Here is a 20,397-nt window from a genome sequence, read left to right on the forward strand (position 1 = left end):
CTTTGGAAGGTAGAAATGTTCAGTGACCCTTTCACCTGCAGCGGTGGGCTGTGGGCCGTGTTGGGGGTGCAGGGTGGTCGTCAGTCAGCATCTCCTTTCCAGCAGCCCCTCAAAGCAGGACCCTCCGCTTGGCAAGAGGCCTCTCTCTCCCCCTCCTGCCCAACTCATTTTGCAGCCCCACACCAGGCCAGCCCGCATGACTGGCACGGTTGGTTCCCTTCCTCCTGGTCCAGCCCGGCACGGCCGCTGCATCCCAGGCCAGGAACCATGTCCCCCTGGCAGAGGAGGAGGCTAAACCCAGGACCTCCTGAGATTCCCACTCTGCTGACCCCCATCTTGGTTCTGTCTGCTCCCCAGGCACCTTTCCCTGCTGGCCTGGGGTGGCTACTTCCTGAGCACCTCCCTCCCAGTTCCCTGCAGGCCCCACCCTCTGGGGTTGGAAGAGGGGAGGGGCAAGGATTCTGCCTGCAGCTCCCATCTGGGACCAGACCAAAAGCTGGCTTGTTCCCCCACAACCCCTATGGGGGACAGGACTGTCATCCTCTGGCATCGCTCCCGGCTGGCTGCTGTTGGGTATCCCCACCTTCCAAAACACCAAGGAGCCTGTCGGGGGCAAATGGGTACACCGTGACCTCCTTGGGCCTCACTCCTCAATGCCTGAGCTACAGGAACCAACTCAGGCACGATTCCCTCTGTAAATCTGAGAAATGGCTGGGAAGACAGCCTTGCGGGGGCCAGCGGGGATGGAGAGGAGGGTCTGAGAATCCTGCCTGTGTGGGTGCCTGAGGGTCAGGGCTGCAGGGGACAAGCCTGGCATGGGACGCTTTGCCTGAGTCCGGGCTGCACCTCTCTTTCCTGACGTGGGAGGTGATGGAAGTTGGGGACCTCCTACCCGTGAGCAACACCCAAAGAGGACAGCTCCTGGCCGGGCGCTGGAGAGCTGAGGCCTCCCTGAGCAAACCCGGGCCAATCACATCACTACCCCTGCCCCCAGACCTCCGATCTTCCCAGAACACAGGGCTAGGGCAGGCTCAGGACACTTTGCCGTGGTGGGAAATGTGGCAGAGGCGAGAAGCTTTGCTGTTGATTCTCTGCTGGGACTCAGCCAGGGTGGTTCTGGCCAGCGGCTCTGGGAGGTTGACCTTGGGGTGGGGGCCTGAGTAGGGACCAGCAGGTCCACCCACCCACGTGGGGCAGACAAGGCCCCCTCTGCAGGGGGTGCCAGGCCAGTCACCCTCATCCACGGTCAAAAAAGTGAAAGATTTTATTATGGGGAGGACGTGCCAAAAATACTCATCTGTGATACGGGGGTGGGTGCAGGGTCCAGGACTGCACCAGCCGGTGCCCCCCAAGGTGTCTGGGACAGGTAAGTCACCCGGGTCAGGAAAAGCTTGGCCTCATTTAGACACAGTCCTTGGAGAAAGAAAAGAGAAGTCAGGGGCTGGGAGTGGTCACAGGTGAGGAGCTGGGGACACGGCCGGGAGACCGTCACGAAGGGGGTAGGCAGGCAGCATTCCCAGACTCTGATGGCCTCCAGGTCCAGGGCTCCCACTCCATGCCAGCACTCTGGCTCCCCCACAGCAGACCCCTGGGCAGCTCCCTCCCCCCACTCCCTTGCCCACTCAGCCGCCCTCCCCAGGGCCTCCAGTGCATGGTGGGGTGGGGTGGGGGAGTCATGCCCCAAAACCATACAGGGAGAGATTGTGAAATGTGGAAGACGTGTCAGAAGTATGAAAAGCATAGTGGGCACAACTAGCCAGAGCCATGGAGTGGACAGGGAGAGGAAGAGAAGGGGAGAGGCAAGGAGGGCAAGCAAGCCGGGCGTGTACAATGCCGGAAGGCAGGTATGCGCCCTCTGCGGTCCTGGGCTGCCCACTAAATTGCCAGATCAGGTCATCATGACCTCCCAGTCTGCTCCTCGCTCCACCAAGAGTATGGGCAGTCACCCCCCGGAAGAAACAGAAGGACGTCAAACAGGCGAGCGGGATTCTGGCCCTGGGGAAAGGGCAGCCCAGGGCGTTCCAGGGGCCTCTGCTCCCAATTCCTCGAGGACTGGCCAAAACGTAAACATCAACAATCAGGTTTTAAAAATATCCAATGCATGACTACAATGACTGGTGGGAAGGATCAGCATGAAATACAAAAGGAGGCACACAGTAATATTTGGCTCCCATGAGAAAAGTGGTCTGGTCAGAAATAACGGCCCCCAAAGAAAACATACGTCGGCAGTAGCTGTACTAGGAACTGATTCTGATAGAATCATTTCAGCAAAATAAAAAAGGAAAGTGATTGTTTTTAAAAGCATGTTAGCTGTTGTATTGAAGACTGGTCAAGGAATTATGTTGGCTCAGTGGAAAATTCAATCTAGAGAGCTGTGTTCTCCACGAAGTGCAGGATAAAAAAGGATTGTGTTGTGTGTGTATGTATAAAGTTAAGGGGCGTCCGAGTCTTGATTTCAGCTCAGGTCATGATCTCGCGGTCATGAGATCAAGTCCCGCGTCAGGCTCTGAGCTGACCGTGGAGCCTGCTTGGGATTCTCTCTCTCTGCCCCGCTTCCTCGCTCACTCTCTGTCTCTCTCTCAAATAAATAAACTTAAAAAAAAACACAAACAAAAACAGCCACTGAGTCAAAATCAGTCCCTTATGGAGGCCTTTCACCCATGTCCAGGTCCCCTGCACCCTCCTCAGGCTGAGCTCAGGGCCCAGTCTCTGCCAGCAGGGGGAGAGAAGGGATGAAGGGAGGGTTGAGGGACGCAGGGCTCACGGGTTGGCAGGCTGCGTGCTGGCTCGGGACTTGAGGCGCAGAGGTCGTGTGTGCCGGGCAGGCCGCGGGACCTGCTGGGGGTCCCCCTGGGATGGCATCAGTGGTGGCAGCAGGGGCAGGGGCGGCAGCGATGGAGGCCGAGCTGGCATCGGAGGCTGGGAGCCCGAGGTGGCTGAGCACACACTCTTGCGGGGGTGCAGGCCTGAGAGAGGCAGGAGAGACGATGCTGTGTCCCAGCAACAATCATGGGGCAGGCGGGGGGTGGGGGGGTGGGGGGATGGGGTGGGGAGGGGGGCGGCTGGCCTGATGGGTCATACCCATTAAGTAGACAAGACCGGAAGTGCTTTCCCATGGCTCACCCCGTCCCAGACACACCCTAAAGTTCCCACGGGGATGACTCCGGATAAATGACGCCACAGTCAGATGCTCAAGTGCCCATGAACGTGGAATCCAGGGTCAGGGTTGCGGTGCCTCAGCTCCGCACTGTGAGCTGGGAGAGTAGTGCACACCCACCCAACTGGGCCGAGGACGGCGTGGATGAGAAGGGAGAGTGCGCAGCACCGGCTGTAAAGCATCCGCAGGTACCTGGTACGTGGTGATGGCAATCAGAGGAATTCCCCCAGCCCAGCTCATGGGGCCCCAGGCAGAGAGGCCCAGGATGGTGAATGGGCCCCTCATCCCACCCCTGCAGCTAGGGGATAGACACCTGGTCTCGGCCCCCTGGATGGTGCTTCGCCAGGAAGCCCTGCTGAAGGGTAAACCAGGAGCCCAGGATGGCTTGAAGCCATGGCCAGGGAGCGGGGTGCTTGGCAGGGGGAAGGGACACCTGAGGGGACTTCTTGGACCTGGCATACACAGAGCAGGTGAGAGACGGATGAGGTGGGTCAGGAGCACCCCAGGCTGGGACGGGTGGGCCCCAGAGACCCTGCCAGGACCCCAGCTGGGCCAGGGTGTTCGGAGGGCAGGTACTCACGGGGGTAGATGGCACCAAACAAGGCACTCGGGCGTTCACGATCATACAGGCTTCGAGTTGGGGGATGCGGAACCTTCACAGCTTAGAGGAAAAGAAAGGAGAAGACAGAGGAATGGGTGAGGACTCTTGCAGAGTTCCGCCTGACCCCAGACTCCCCACTTGTCCTGCAAAGGCCCTTTCACCGTTTCCCAGACCTGCCCGCCTTCTGCACACACCTGCCCCTCAGCCTCTCTTTCGTGGAAGATCCCTCCTCCCACCCAGAGTTTCTCGAGGCGTAGATGTTCTCCCTGGGGCCAGACCACGGCCATCATGCCCCCACCCCCACCCTCTCATCCCTCACCTTGTGTGTGTGAATTTTTTTTTTTTCGAGATAAAATTCACACAACACACAGTAAGTAACCTCTGTGCCCAATGTGGAGCTCAAAATCACAACCCCGAGATCAAGAGTCACACGCTCCACTGACTGAGCCAGCCAGGCGTCCCACAAAATTAACCATTTAAAGCCAACACTTCAGTGACATTAACGCTCATTCACAATGGTGTGCGACAACCACCTCTAGCTAGTTCCAGAACATTTCATCCCACCAGAAGGAAACCCTGTGCCCATGAAATATTCATTTCCCTTCCTCCCTCCCCCAACCGCTGGCAGGCACGAATCCACTTCTTGTCTCTGGGATATTCCTGTTCTGGACCTTTCACAGACCAGGGATTGTACAACATTTGGCCTCTAGGATCTGGCTCCGTCCTTCACCTTTGAACCCAACACATCTCCTTCTCCCTATCCAGCCAAGAATCCCCATGACTGGCCACCCAGACCAAAGGCTGCACAAGAAGAGGGACCCTCAGGGTGAGGATGCGGGTGAGGGGAGGGCCCGGGCCTGGCTCTCAGGACGAGTTACAGGCACCAAGCTCCTTCCCACAATGGACACCAGATTGTTCCTTCTGCCTGGACACCTGGGTCCTTCCTGGCTGTCCTGACAATTCCTGCTTCGTGAGCTCACCAGGGACTCCTCCCTGGCCATTCTCTCCCCAACTTCCGTGTTTCATCTTACTCAGTGAACTTTTTATTTATTTATATCCTATGGTCCTTCATGGGGTAAGAACTCTAAGGGGGCAGTAACTGTATTTTGACCACATTGGGTCTCCCCAGTGGTATCTAAAATATGCCTGACACCAAGAAGGATGCAGGAATGACCAAATGAATGACCAGGGCCGTGTGGCAGCAGGATGTGCTCTGTGGACCTCCCTTTTCAGAAAGAATTCACTTTATACCACATGTTTTCACTCTTATGTGGATCCTGAGAAACTTAACAGAAGACCATGGGGGAGGGGAAGGGAAGAAAAAAGTTACAGAGAGGGAAGGAGGCAAACCATAAGAGACTCTTAAAAACTGAGAATAAACTGAGGGCTGATGGGGGGGTGGGAGGGAGGGGAAAGTGGGTGATGGGCATTGAGGAGGGCACCTGCTGGGATGAGCACTGGGTGTTGTATGAAAACAATTTGACAATAAATTTATTATTAAAATAAATAAATAAATAAGAAATAACCCAGGTCAAAAAAAAGAAAAGAAAAGAAAAGAAAAGAAAAGAAAAGAAAAGAAAAGAAAAGAAAAGAAAAGAAAAGAAAAGAAAAGAAAGGACTCACTTTATAGCAGGCTTTCAACAACAGCCAAACCATGGAAAGAGCCCAAATGTCCATCAACTGATGAATTGGTAAAGAAGATGTGGTTTTTCTATACAATGGAATACTACTTGGCAATGAGAAAGAATGAAATCCTTCCATTTGCAGCAATGTGGATGGAACTGGAGGGTCTTATGCTGAGTGAAATTAAGTCAGTCAGAGAAAGACAGATACCATACGTTTTTACTCATATGTGGAACCTGAGAAACTTACCAGAAAACCATGGGGGAAGGGAAGGGGAAAAATAGTTTCAAACAGGGAGGGAGGCAAACTCATAAGAGACTCTTAAATACAGAGAACAAACTGAGAGTTGATGGGAGGGGGTGGCAGGAGAAAGGGGAAAATGGGTGATGGGCATTGAGGAGGGCACTTGTTGGGATGAACACTGGGTATTGTACGTAAAGCAATGAATCATGGGAACCTACTCTGGAAACCAAGAGCATGCTATACACACTGTATGTTAGCCAACTTGACGATAAATTATATGAAAGAAGGAAGGAAGAGAGAGAGAGAGAAGGAAGGAAGGAAGGAAGGAAGGAAGGAAGGAAGGAAGGAAGGAAAGAAAGACAGACAGACAAGGAAGGAAGGAAGGAAGGAAGGAAGGAAGGAAGGAAGGAAGGAAAAAAAAACAACTCACTGTTCAGCTGCAGGGGTACAGGGAGCCAAGAGCCTCCAGCTGTTAGCACCTCAGGGGCTGTTAGCACCTCAGGCCAAAGACGGGAGCACAGGGCCTGGCCACTGGGGGTCTCTGCTTGCCTCCTCCCTTTCCTCCCTCCTCTTTGTTAACCACCCCACCCCCAAACCTCTTGCATTCCTAACTATGTCTTAAGGTCTGTATCTACTGTTCCTTGAGCCTGTACTAAGAACTAACTCCAATGTGTTTTGTGGGTTCTGCATAAAAGCAGATGCCCAATCAAGGGGCGCTCTCAGGCCCCCGTTCTGATCACCTGGTGGCACCTGGATCCATCCCCAGGTCTCAGGCTGGACCAGCCAACCAGCCAACCAGTGAGACTGTCATATTGCTTCCCTCCAAGGTGAGGGACGTGGGCCCAGGGCACAGGTTCGAAATCGAGACTCAGCGAGGCTTGGAAACAGGGTTCTGACCCAGCACTCTCCCTGAGGTCTTACTGATGCCCTGGATTCTGTAGGTCAGAATTCAAACTCGCCATCTGACCCCAACACCTGCTCCTTCTGGGCCCTCTTCTGTGGCTTTTCCACCTCTGCATAAGCCAGAAGCTGAGGAGCCATGAGGCTCTCAACAGGAGGGGACCCTGAGCTCTGGCAGATGAGACAGATTTCTCCAGGGCTTGGAGGCAGATGCACAGCCTGGGCAGAGGTGGGAGACAGCTGGGCTCACTGAGAGACAAGCAAACAGTTCTGAGATGCTGAAGGGAGGGGCATACAGGGGACAAGCCCCCCCACACACACACAGATCAGCCAAGGAGCCTGACTCTGGGGGCAATGCCCCTGAGATGTCCCTGTTCCAATCCCCAAAACCTGTGACTGTCACCTGACTTGGCAGAGGGGGACTTGGCAGATGTGATCAAGTTAAGGATCTCAAGACAGAGAGTGTTCTGAATGATCCAGGTGACCCAATGGAATCACGAGGTTCTAAAGAGGAAGGCTGGAGGGTCAGACTCAGAGAAGGGGAGGTAAGGACGGAGAGACACATTTTGAGCTGGAGGAAGGGGCTACAAGACAAGGAATGAGGTGGAAACGGTAAGGAAATGGTCTCCCCTAGAGCCTCAGAAGGAACTAGACCTGCTGATCCCTTGATTTTAGCCCTGTGATACTCATTTCAGATTGCTGATCTCCTGAACTAAGATAAAATAAATGTGGGTTGTTTTAAGCCACTCGGTTGGGGTAATTTGTTACAGCATCCATAGGAAACTCCTACCAACAGGTTCTGAGCTGGGGAGGGGCCCGGTCACTGTGTGTGTTTTAGGCAGTTCACCCAAAGCTGGTGAGGAGGGCTGAGGCTGGTGACGCCCCCCTGCCTGCCTCCTCCTACGTCCTGAGTCCTGCCTGAACTTAGCCTTCCTTCCAGGGCACTTCTTCAAAAGTCAAGCCTGAGAACCACTAGCCTCGGCACGTCCACCACCCTCCTATGGGGACACGGCTCACTGGGGACTGACTGGGTGTTCCTCTGCCCCGGCCTGAGCTCCTGACTCAGTGCAAGCACCTGGAGGGCACAGGCCGGCCAGATGCCCTTCAGTGGCCCCCAGCTGGCAAAGAACTGAGTAAATGGCAGGGCACGCTGGACAGTGATATGAACAGACTAATGCATCTGGGGCCAGGCTGGGCCTGGGCAGGGCTCACACTGGCTCATTTAGGTTTAGATACTGAGTCCGTTTTGGATTAGAATGTTCTTTTGAGTAAATAAATGAGTGATAAGAGCAATCTGGTCAAAAGATCTGGCCACAGGCGGGTTTCGAACCAGCTTCTAAAAGTAGTTAGACTTTGTTGTCCCCAAGCAGAACAAAGCAGTTGAGGTGTCCTTTGATTCAGTCCTACTTTGCTGCGTGGGTCTCAAGAATGACTGAGCCATGGGGAGAGAAGCCCTACCCTCTGGGTGACAGCCCAGGGGAGGTAGGTGGAGAGGGGCCCTGTCTAGTGCCTGAGTGGAGATAAGGGCTCCCCCACCTTCCAGCAAGCGGCCCTCACCTGCTCGTTGGTGCAATGCCTCACTGGGTTGTTGCCGGCTGAAAGGAGACGGTGCAGGCCTGGCAAGAACTCGGGGCTCATTAAATATTAGCCACCATGGTTATTACCCTGCCCGGTGACCCCTGAAGCTTAGCCTGAGTCCCCTCCCAACAGCAGCCACTGCTGGGGGGTTGAGGCTTGTCCAGGGGGAGCCGGACCCATGCCGGGGGAATGCAGGGCTCAGATGGTGTCCTGACCTCCTGGGCCAGCGCAGGGACCTGTAGTGTGTTGAATGGTGGTCCCCAAAGAGATACGCTCCCCAGAACCTAGGAATGTAACCTTATTCGGAGAAAGGGTCTTCGCGGATGTAATTAAGGATCTCGACATGAGCTCATCCCAGGTTAAGGTGGGCCCTAAACCCGATGACAAATGTCCTTCCAGGAGAAAAGGAGAAAACACAGGGATTAGGCTACAAGAAGACGGAGGCAGACGCTGGAGGGACACGGCCATGAGCGAAGTTACGTGTGGAGCCACTAGGAGCTGGAAGACGCAGGTAGAAGCCTGTCCCGGAGCCCTGGTTGTGAACACAGCACTGTGACAGCTTGATTTTGGACTTCCAGGCTCCTGAACTCTGAGAACTTCTTTTGTCTTAAGCCCCCCAGTTTGCGGCCATCTGTTGCATGTGTCCCAGGACACTAATGCGGGCTCTTCTTTGCCCAGCATTCCCAATAAAACAGTCCCATTTCCTTTTCTTGCATACCTGGTATTTAGTCCTCAAGTCAATGGGGACAAAGCGGGGTGAGGAAGAAAACCATGGGCAGAATTTAACCCTCCAGCCACTTTGGGACTCCAGGGTCCCTCTACAATGGAGAAGTGTATGGCTCTTCCGGAAGGAGAAAACCCTGAAGAGTGGTGCAGAGGAGGTACCCCTTCTAGCACTGCCGGCCCATGGCTGGAGCTGAGGCCTGGAGTCCCGGGTAGGAGCCAGCTGGAGCAGGGGCTTTGATGCTGCAGCAATCAGAGTGACTGATCCATGTGTCCCCACCTAACCCAATCCTCACCTACCTGGGACGTTAGGACACAGGCCTCCAGGGTCTATGCGTATCTCTTCATCATACCCAACCCCTTCCCAGTCTCCATACCGCAGGGAGACTCACCTTCCTGACTCCAATTGTGCCTGGCTTCTCCCCACCGCGGGCCTTTGCACCTGCTATTCCCCCCCACCTGGACCACTTTCTTCCCACCCGACCCCTTCATCCAGCTTACCCTATTCCCTCATCAGATGCCTCTCCTTGGACTGGCATTCTCCTTACAACCCTCCCATCCCCAGCCCAGCATCCTTCTTGGGGAGGCCATCTGGCACCCCTCCCTAGGCCAGCATCCTTCGTCACCAGGGCGCTCCCCTCTGGTCAGCTATTCATTGCTATGGCTAACAATGGATCCTCCCCTTCAGGTTATTTGCTTACATTCTGTTTCTCCCACTCATGTGGAGACCCCGGGCAGCCCATCTTTCTTTGCTCCCCACTGCCTCTCCGGTGCCCGGTGCAGCACCTGGCATATAGTAGGGCTCCGTTTTTTCAAGTAGCCGTGTGAAGGCCTCCTGCCACTTGAAGATCCCCAAGTCAGGGATGGGGCCAGCTCTGAGCCCCACCTGCACCTCCTCATGCTGCCCAGCAAAGCCAGGACATTGAGGGTGGGGGCTCCCCGGAAGGCCTGATACCCCTCACCTGCCAGCTCCTTCTCCATGCCCGTCGAAGGCCGTGCCCCATCCTGGTTGATCATTCGGCCCTTGTACAGGATCCCGTCCACTCCCAGAATGTCCACCTCGGCCTGTTAGATGGCCCGGGCCCCAGGTCAGGGAGAGTCCTTGCCTGCCTCTCCAGGACACACAGAGGCCAGGCAGAGCACAGCCTCCCCCGGGGGTCGCCCATGCCCCGGGCTTCTACCGCACTCACTGTGTCATAGTCCAACACCTCAGGGTCCCCGTAGGGGTAGAATGTTGACAAGTCATAGGACTTGAACTTGAGGTTAGCATCATGGCCGGGGCCGTCGCCCCAGTCCTGCTGGGGTCCCAACACATCCAGACTCCTGTCCTGGTCTTCAAGATCCTGAAGCTGCTGTAGCTGCTGGTGTTCCCTGGGGTAGGACAGGTAGGACAGCAGCTGCTGGGAGACCCCTCTGGCCCAGAGGAGCAGCAGGGTGGGCCCAAGGGCCTGACCAATAGCAAGACAAGATTGGAATTTCTTCCAGCTTGAGTTTGAGGGGCCACTATGGGCTGGCGAGTGGATATGGACAGGCACAGTTGGGGCAGAGGGGAAAAATCGAGTCCTGTGCTCCCCCAGACCCCACCTACCCCTGGGACCCCAGTCTGGCCTGCCAATGGAAGGCTTTGAACCTTTGATCTCAAGAAGGAATCAGGCACGGGAAGGTGGGGGGTGTCAGGCACAGGCCCCCCCATGGCCCTCCCCTTTACGTGGCTATGATAGTTGTTCAGCCATCATTTCCCCACCTGGGCAGGTGGCTAAGTTATCTGAGCCTCAGTTTCTTCAACTATGAAGTGGGGTGATGACAGAATACACCTCAAAGGGAAGGCTTGAGGATTCACTGAGGTCAGGTATGCCCAAGCGCTCAGCGCAGTGCCCGCCTGGCCACACCAAGCCTGAGGCCACGGTCCTCGCTTATTTCCTCCAGCTGGAAGCAGGCACCTCAATCCTAGCTCATAAGAGTCATGACACTTAAATGAGAACCCTTCCCCAGTCGTCTCGGCCCATAATAGATGCCCAGTAAATAAGCCCATCCCTCTCTGCGATTCTCTCCCAGGCCATCTGCTGCCCCAGCCACGGCTGTCCCAAAACGGCTCCCTTGCAGATGGCTGACAATGCCCTGGGACCGCCTTTGGATCCCGGGACTGGAGCTGACGTGTCTGCAGGGCTCCCGGGCCCCTGAGGACCCCCTCTATGGGACAGACCCCCAGCCCACTCACCTCATCCGTTGCCGCTGCAGGTACTCATAGCTGTTGGCACTGGCGGGGCGCAGCCGCGAGAGGAGGTGGGCTTTGCGGATGGTGATGAGTTGCCTGTTGGGGGACAAGAGTTAAGTGGGAGGTGCAAGTGGCCAGCAGATGGCCCCGGGCTCCCTCCTCCAGGAAGCCCTCCCTTAAACCCAGCCATCAAGTTTATTTATTGACTTTGAGAGAGAGAGAGAGAGAGAGCGTGAGCATGTATAAACAGGGGAGGGGCAGTGAGGGAGACAGAGGATCTCACGCAGGCTCCATGATGTCAACGCAGAGCCTGACGCAGGGCTTGAACCTACAAACTGTGAGATCGTGACCTGAGCTGAGACCAAGAGCCGGATGCTTTACCACCCTGAGCCACCCAGGCACCTCAAACCCAGCCTACTTTCTAGAGACATCTGCAGCATGGGGCCACTGCACAAGGGCTCTGAAGAGCCCCAGTGATCTTTGAAATGTCATAAAGAACAACCGTTCTGATTATAAAACTAAAAACCAGAATAGGTAAATCCTTGAAACAGAGAAGTTGGTGGAAATGCCCACCGGAGTGGTGGTTACACAATATTGTCAATGCACTAAATGCCACTGGCCTGTTCTCTCTAAAATGATTGATTTGCGCTATGTGTATTTTACCTAAACAACAACAAAAATGAAAACAAAGTAAAATATCAGCTTTCTGGGCAGTGGGAACTGTTGTACACTTTGATCTGAGAGGTGGTTATAAAGGTGTATACACACATACAAATTCACCAGGTTGCACCGAAACCATTCATATACTTTACCATATTATTTAAGCCACAATAACATCTTATATTTTATAAGGTATCTTTTAAAAAAAAATCTTAAAAAAAATTTTTTTTAATGTTTTATTTTTGAGAGATAGAGAGAGAGAGAGAGAGAGAGACAGAGGCGAGTGGGGGAGGGGCAGAGAGAGAGGGACACAGAAACCGAAGCAGGCTCCAGGTTCTGAGCTGTCAGCACAGAGCCCGACGCAGGGCTCGAACTCACGGACTGTGAGATCATGACCCGAGCCGAAGTCGGATGCCTAACCAACTGAGCCACCCAGGTGCCCCTAAGGTATCTTTTTATTTTTTTTTAATTTTTATTATTTTTATTTTTTATTTTTTACGTTTATTTATTTTTGAGACAGAGAGAGACAGAGCATGAACGGGGGAGGGTCAGAGAGAGAGGGAGACACAGAATCTGAAACAGGCTCCAGGCTCTGAGCTGTCAGCACAGAGCCCGATGCGGGGCTCGAACTCATGGACTGCGAGATCATGACCTGAGCCAAAGTCGGCCGCCCAACCAACTGAGCCACCCAGGCGCCCCCTAAGGTATCTTTTTAAAGAAATGTTTATTTATTTAAATAGAGAGAGAATGGGAGAGGGGGAGGGGCAGAGAGAAACAGAGAGGGAGAGAGAGAATTCCAAGCAGGCTCCACACTGTCAGCCCAACACAGGGCTTGATCCCACAAACCATGAGATCATGACCTGAGCCAAAGTTGGATGCTTAGCCAACTGAGTCATCCAGACACCCCCTGAATTGTTCACTTGAAGATGGTTTATGTTATGTGAATCTCACCTCAATAAACAAAAGTTTTAGACTCTAAAAATACATGCAACGAAGTCCCACAAAGTTCAGCTTTTCCCCACTTTCCTTCCATCCTTTTGCTTTTGGAGCTGACCTTGACCCTGGCACACACGGGACACCAGGCAGGGCTGGCAAAGGAGGGGATGCCGGTGCTCCTGCCCAGGACAGGGAGCAAAGGACATGATGTGTACAGAATGGTGTATAGGGCCAGATGAACATCTAAATCATGTACCTACCACCCCCCCAGAGCAGGTAGGGCTGGGCGATTCTGGGGAATCCAGAAGAGAGGGGTTGGGCACAGACGCCCCCTGGTGGCGGTACTCACGGGCCGGTCATCATCTCCACGGGCCGGTCGCAGGAGATGCATTTCACCCGCTCAAACAGTTTCCTGGAAGACAGCCGGCTATCAGCTGCTGCCCCGTGGGGAAGGCCTGTCTGTACCACAGGGTCAGGACTTCCCTCCACAACCCACTCCCGCTGGCCTGGCCCAGCTCAAGTCTGCCCTGCTGGCCCCTGTGGATCCCCACCTGTGGCCACCTGCAGCAGTGGGGGACAAAGTGTGTGCAGCTTATGTGTCTGGCCCAAACATAATGGAGGTCTTTAAAACCAGGGTCCTTCTGGAAAGCTGCCCTTCACAGGGGATATTTGGAAGGATGAGGGGTCATCTTAGGACAGGAGACCCCCCCCCCAACATTGATTTCCTCTGCTTAGGACTCTCTCTAGATGGGGTGGGGGAAATAGTGACAGGCTCCAGTCCCAGATCCACCCAGGCTCCCTGTGAGGCCCTGCATGGCCCCTACCGTCCGTGAGCTTCAGTTTCCTCATTCACAGCAAAAGGGCTTTGGAGCAGATACATTCCTGGAGCCCCTCTGCCAGCCAAGACCAGAGATGCCCCCCTCGGGGGTGCCCTCAGCCCCATCCCACCCTCAACCCCCAAGCTGGGAAGCCCCACTCCTTCTCCCTGGGTCCACAGGTCTGGAATCCTTCCTTCCAGAATCCTCTGGGATACCCATCTCATTTCCTCTCTGGAGAGAGAGTATTGTCCCCAGCCTCTGGGAGGTGCACCCCCACCCAGGAGGAGCTCACTTCCTAAAGCCAGCAGCACTGTCAGGATCAAATCGGAGGCCTTCAGTCAGCAGCTTCCTGACTATTTTCCAGACCTCATCCACGTCTTTCTTCAGGTCATCCAAATCACTGTGGGCCAGCTGCACACGGCCAAAGGGAAGAAAAGAGGGTTTAGTCAACTAATTCACACCCCACCTTGCTCAAGAAAAGGATCTGCAGCAAAGTTACCCAATGTTGGGTAACAAGATTAAACAGCAAAAGCGAGGGGCGCCTGGGTGGCTCAGTCGGTTAAGTGGCCGACTTCGGCTCAGGTCATGATCTCGTGGTCTGTGAGTTCGAGCCCCGCGTCGGGCTCTGTGCTGACAGCTCAGGGCCTGGAGCCTGTTTCGGATTCTATGTCTCCCTCTCTCTGACCCTCCCCTGTTCGTGCTCTGTCTCTCCCTGTCTCAAAAATAAATAAAATGTTAAAAAAAATTTAATAAAAAAAAAATAATAAATAAGTGAACAGCAAAAGCGAGGGGGTCAAGCAAAGGGGACACGATCAAGCTTAGGTTACGGTTCATACCCCTAACGCACACCGTTGCCGGAATGGAGCTGCAAAGTGAGCTCCCCAGTAGCCAAGGCAAAGAAATATTGCCAGTTACTGCCTCCAAAAGATAAAATCAGCACTACTGCTCAACTGAGGCCCTCAGGCCCAAGACACATTTCTCCCAGCGGTCCCCAGACCTGAGATTCACACATGCGACACATATTCACTGAGTATGAAGTATACTTACAACGGCTTTTAGTGTATCTACAGAGTTGTGTGACCATGAGTGCGACCAGTTCTGGAACATCCTAATTACTCCCCAAAGAAACCCTGTACCCATTAGCGATGGCCCCTTGTTTCCCCCAAACCCTCAGGTGTAGGCAACCACTGATCCCGTTCATGTCTGTGGATTTGCCTGTTTAGGATACTTCGTATAAATGGAGTCACATCCTCTGTTGCCTTTGGTGTTTGGCTTTCACTCAGCACCATGTTTTCAAGGTTCATGGGTTATACCATGAATCAGGGCTTCATTTCTTTTTATGGCTGAATAATATCTCATTGTGCCCACTGTACAGAGAGACCACAATTTGTTTATCCATTCACCCGCTGGCTATTATGAGTAATGCTTCTTTGAACATTTCTGTACGAGCTTTTGCGTGGACCTGTTTTCATTTCTGTTGGCAACAGGGGTAGGAAGTGCTGGGTTGTATAGGACTCTATATCTAACTTTCTGAGAAATTGCCAGACTGCTTTCCATAGGGGGACTTTTGAATTTTTAAGGTGTTCGTTCCAGGGGCAGCTGACTGGCTGGCTCAGTCAGTAGAGTGTCCAACCCTTGATTTCAGCTCAGGTCATGATCTCACAGTTTGAGTTCTAGCCCCACATCAGGCTCTGCATTGACAGTGTGAAACCACTTGGGATCCTTTCTCTCTCTCTCTCTCTCTCTCTCTCTCTCTCTCTCTCTCTGCCTCTTCCCTGCTCACATGCTCACACACTCTCTCTCTCTCAAAATAAATAAACTTTCTGAAAAAAGATTTAAAAACTTGTACGTGTATGTTCACAGAAGCATTATTCATAATAGTCAAAGGTAGAGACAACCCGAGTGTCCATCAACAGATGAATGAATAAATAGAATGTGGTCTATCCGGCTGATGGAATATTGTTCAACCATGATAAAGAATGGGGAGTCTGATCCATAAATGAACCTTGAAACCATGATGCTGAGGTCAAGAAGCCAGTCACAAAAGGTCACAGGATGTATGATTCCACTTACATGAAATGTCCAGAATAGGCAAAGCCACAGAGACAGAAAGTAGCCCAGGGGTTGGCAGGGACTGGGGGCAGGGCGGGCTGGAAAGTGTCTGTATAAATGGGCACAGGCTTCTTTGTGGGGGATGGAAATATCTGAAATAGGGGAGGTGTTTGCACAACACTATAAATGTACTGAATGCCACGGATTTAGTCACTTCAAATGGTTAATTTTAGGTTGTGTGAGTTCTGCCACAATTAAAAATACAGGAAGAAAAGAAAAAGCACTTAAAACAAAAATTTACAAAGCGTTCTATTAGGAAGAAATCGAAACACCCAGAAAAGTGAAAAGACCAGAATCATTAACCCCCATACACCCACCATCCGGAGTTCATCATTCTTAACAGATTGCTACATCTGCCTTATTCTTTTGATGGGGTATCTTTTGAAAACTTACAAAGACCATGACACCTCACTCATGAATACTGCCGTACTCGTGAGGACATTTTCCTACGTGATACCCAATGCATGAACAGTAATTCCTGACTGTTCTCATTCCCAGCCCTTTTGTAGACTTGGCTCAATTGAACCAGGACACAAGCCAGGACTCCTCATGGACTGCACTGGGTTGTTTTGTCTCTGGAGACACTTTTCATCTAGAACAGTCTCTCTGTCTCCACTTTTTTTCCCACCCTATCATTGAATTACTGAAGAAAAATAGGTCAGTTGTTCTGTAGATGACCATAGTTCCTCCGGCTGCAATTCTGCATTGATTTGTGTGATTTTTAAGACAAATGTGTTTCCAGGGGCGCCTGGGTGGCTCAGTCGGTTAAGCATCCGACTTTGGCTCTGGTCATGATCTCACGGTCCGTGAGTTCGAGCCCTGTATCAGGCTCTGTGCTGTCAGCCTGGAACCCGGAGCCTGCTTCGGATTCTATGTCTGTCTCTCTCTCTCTCTCTCTCTCTCTCTCTCTCTCTCTCTCTGCCACTGCCCTGCTCGCGCTCTCTCTCTCTCTCAAAAACAAATAAATAAACATTTGGAAAACAAAGAAAGACAAGGGCATCTCCATGAGAAACACATCCCATATCTGTTTTGATTGTTGTTATATCCCCAGTGACGAGCGTCATACGTGCCCAGCGCATAGCTGATGAATGAACAAATCCTTGTTTTGTAGATGAGAAATCTGAGGCTCAGTGAGGTCGTAGCACTCGGGGCACACTGCTGCTCAGAGGGGCTGCCTGATTCTGAGCCCCTGCTGCAGGAACCACACAGAAGTATAACTGTTGGTCTGACTGTGCCTGTCTCTCCACTGGATGGTACAAATCAAGGCAGGGGCTGTGACTCGTTAGCAACATTTATCACAGGTGGTCAGTAAAGGATGCATGGATAAATAAATTATCAGCAGACACCCCACCCCATCCCACCCTGCCCTCTTGCTTGCCCAGGCATGAGAGTATGGCAGTCAGTCTCCAAGATCGTCCCTGCTCACACCCTTTCACAAGGGGTAGGGCTGGCCTGTGGAACGAGGCCACTACAGAGATGATGCGCCGTGGCTAAGTCATAGAAGCTGACAGAGCTTCCATTGCGCTCTCCTGGGCCACCCGCCCTGGGGACGTTGGCTGCCACTCTGTGAGAAGTCCGTGTGGTGAGGGAGTGAGGTGTCTCGCCAACAGCATCTCGACTGCAGCCTCATGGGAGAGCCCGAGTCACTCAGTTAAGCCGCTCCCCAATTCCTGACCCTCGGCAACTGTAGAGCGTTTGTCGTTTCAAGCTGTCACGTTTCAGGGTCACTTGTTACACAGCAGGAGACGACTGCTAAGGGGTACTCACCTTGGTGCTCAGGTCCTTGCTCAGCTGTTCCGCAGTCTTCTTCCAGTCATTCTCGTGGGTCACGACCCTGAAAAGCATGCTCTGAATCATCTCATTCAGCTCCATCGCCACCGTCTCCAGGTCAGCTCGGCTCGCCTTGCCTGCCAGGGTGCTCCTGTCGGCTTTCTGGGGACAGAGGGGACTCAGAGCGGCAGCGATGCTGGGGTGGCAGAAGAAGAAAGCTGGAGGGGGGCGGGATCAGACCACTCTGGTCCGTGTTTTCGAGTTTGGGACCCTGAACGCCTGGCCTTGGCTGAAATTCAACCTCGGGGTCTAATTGGCTCAGACACAGCTATCAGGTGTAAGCCAATGTTTTCCCGTGATGGAGAAGCTGCTGCCTGATTTTTAAGTGCAAGTAACAAACCGTCATTCACCCTGAGTCACTGAAAATAGGAGTTGATGGGACAACTTTGGGGAAGCTTCCCCAGCCCTTCTATACGATACAGGTGGAAGGAACCTGGGAAGCTCTCTGCCTGGTCTCGTCTTGTCTAGATGACTCCATTGCCCTGGGTGGGAGAGCTGGGTTCAGGATGCAGGGGCGGGAGGGGAGAGGAGTCTCTGCTCACTCACCTCTTTCAGCTCCTGCTCCATCACGCTTTTGTCCACCTTGTGCATTTCGAGGTTTTTAATTTGAGCATGGACAATCTAAAAAAAATTTTTTTTTACATTTATTTATTTTTGAGAGAAAGAGACAGAGCACAGTGGGGGAGGGGCAGAGAGAGAAGGAGACACAGAATCAAAGCAGGCTCCAGGCTCTGAGCCGTCCGCACAGAGCCTGACATGGGGCTCAAACTCATGAACTGTGAGATCTTGACCTGAGCCAAAGTTGGATGCTTAACCAACTGAGCTATCGGGGTGCCCTGAACCTAATTCTTTTTTTTTTTTTTCAACGTTTATTTATTTTTGGGACAGAGAGAGACAGAGCATGAACGGGGGAGGGCAGAGAGAGAGGGAGACACAGAATCGGAAACAGGCTCCAGGCTCTGAGCCATCAGCCCAGAGCCCGACGCGGGGCTCGAACTCACGGACCGCGAGATCGTGACCTGGCTGAAGTCGGACGCTTAACCGACTGCGCCACCCAGGCGCCCCAACCCTGAACCTAATTCTAATAAATGCCAAGTTCCACCATGTCCACCTTCCCCAAAGATGGGTCCCAAAGTCTAGAATGGGAAATGCAGGTGTGGAAGGAAGGTCCTGTTTCGGCCTCAAGTCATTGCTTCCTCTAACCCCACATCAGCAGGGATCCCTGACCTTCTGGAGTCATCAGGCCTGATGTTAATATTTAGATCTCCACTTGGCTCTTTCTAATTAAAATCTGGGAATAAAGAGGAGTGATTAGCTGGGACCTTCTAACTTCTACTGCTAGGATCACCTGTGTACTGAGTTGATTAATGTCCTCCCCAAAATTCGTGCCTGCCCAGAACCCCTGAACGTGGCCTTGTTTGGAAATAGGGTCTTTGCAGATGTAATTGGTTAAGATGAGGTGATACCTGGGGTGCCTGGGTGGCTCTGATGGTTGAGTGTCCGACTTCAGCTCAGGTCATGATCTCACTGCTTGTGAGTTCAAGCCCCCATCAGGCTCTGTGCTGACAGCTGAGAACCTGGAGCCTGCTTCAGATTCTGTGTCTCCCTCCCTCTCGGCCCCTCCCGTGCTCACACTCTGTCTCTCTTTCTCTCTCAAAGATAAAATAATAAAACATAAAAAAAAAAAAAAAAGATGAGATGATACTGGATCACGGCAGGCCCTAAATCCATTGACTGGTGTCCTTATAAAGACGTGACGTGAAGACAGACACATAGAGGGAAGAGGCCATGTGACAACAGAGGCAGAGACTGGAGTGATGTGGCTACAAGACAAGGAATCCCTGGAGCCACCAGAAACTGGTCGAGGCAAGGATCCTCAGTCTGAGCAAGGCCCTGCCAACACCTTGCGTTCTGGCTTTTGGCCTCCAGGGCTGTGACAGAATACGTACCTAGCGTTTCAAGCTACCCAGTTTGCGATCATTTGTTACAGCAGCCACAGAAAACGAATACACCCAGTAAGTGGTATACTCACTGGCCGTCTTTTCGGTCTCCTCCTGCACCGAGCCACAACTCAGAATATGATGGGTCTCTTCCAGGAGGGGTTCTGGAATGCAGCCTCTGGCTTATAAAAGACACTCATCCACTTGCAAAAGGCAAATCACGTTTTCTACAAAGCCCGTGAGAAAGAGTTCTGCCCCCACATATGTTCTCGCTTGGTTCTCAGGGGAAAACTCTCGGAAAGACGCACAGCAAGGGGATGGAAACATCTCCCTCCTGCTTGCGTGGTGGCGGTGTGGCTGCATGAACAGGCAGACGTGGACTGAGCTCTTAGACTTAAGACATGGGCATTTTGGGGTGCCCGGGTGGCTCAGTCGGTTAAGCGTCCCACTTCGGCTCAAGCCATGATCTCCTGGTTCAGGAGTTCAAGCCCCACATGGGGCTCTGCACCAGTGGTGTGGAGCCCGCTTGGGATTCTCTCTCCCCCTCTCTGCCACCTCCGCCATTCGTGCTCACTCTCCCTAAATAAACAAGCAAATAAATAAATAACAACTTGAAAAAAAAGGAAATATTTAGCGAAGCATGTGTTGTATACTAAGTCTGCTCCAGGTCTTTCCAGGGTTAACTTTTATAAGTAACTAATTCCTGTTGGCACAGGGGCAGGAAGGACAAAGGCTGCCTTGTTCCATTTGGCACCGTTTGGTCAGGCCTTGTCCTCTGGAGTTTCCCTCAAGTGACAGCTACTTGGAGGCAGACACTGTGCACAGGGCAGGGCAGGGTGCTGGCCACTCAGCAGACGTGCCGAACGGACGGGCTCTGGTCTCCATCGATTTGTCCGCAGGGCGTGGCGGCCCAGCCTCTCCGGAGGGCAGTGATAAGTAAGGGTCCAGAGTTGGCAGGAGATGAAGTCGTTCCTGACCTCGGTATTCACAAAGGTCTGAGCCTGCAACCCCAGATACCCACCGCCCTCACCCGGGCTGGGAACTGGCTCCCTTTCCAGAAG

General features: G+C 52.9%; 1 protein-coding gene across 1 annotated transcript in view; it reads right to left on the reverse strand.

The window, feature by feature from the left end:
• The window catches only part of CUNH16orf96 (chromosome unknown C16orf96 homolog), a 39,078-nt gene that overhangs the window by 427 nt on the left and 18,254 nt on the right, over positions 1-20,397 (reverse strand). Inside the window, exons 8-17 of the mRNA XM_047087823.1 lie at positions 17,943-18,017; positions 17,334-17,498; positions 13,747-13,865; positions 12,986-13,048; positions 11,044-11,136; positions 10,016-10,196; positions 9,788-9,890; positions 3,738-3,818; positions 2,765-2,966; positions 1,046-1,209 (exon numbers count right to left, since the gene is read on the reverse strand). Of these exons, the coding sequence (XP_046943779.1) occupies positions 1,046-1,209; positions 2,765-2,966; positions 3,738-3,818; positions 9,788-9,890; positions 10,016-10,196; positions 11,044-11,136; positions 12,986-13,048; positions 13,747-13,865; positions 17,334-17,498; positions 17,943-18,017 (1,246 nt within the window). The remainder of the gene's footprint in view (positions 1-1,045; positions 1,210-2,764; positions 2,967-3,737; positions 3,819-9,787; positions 9,891-10,015; positions 10,197-11,043; positions 11,137-12,985; positions 13,049-13,746; positions 13,866-17,333; positions 17,499-17,942; positions 18,018-20,397) is intronic.

Source organism: Lynx rufus, unplaced genomic scaffold (genome assembly GCF_022079265.1).
Source record: "Lynx rufus isolate CCGP_SWC_20201006 ecotype Redwood Valley unplaced genomic scaffold, mLynRuf1.p SCAF_23, whole genome shotgun sequence".
NCBI classification, from domain to species: Eukaryota; Metazoa; Chordata; class Mammalia; order Carnivora; family Felidae; genus Lynx; species Lynx rufus.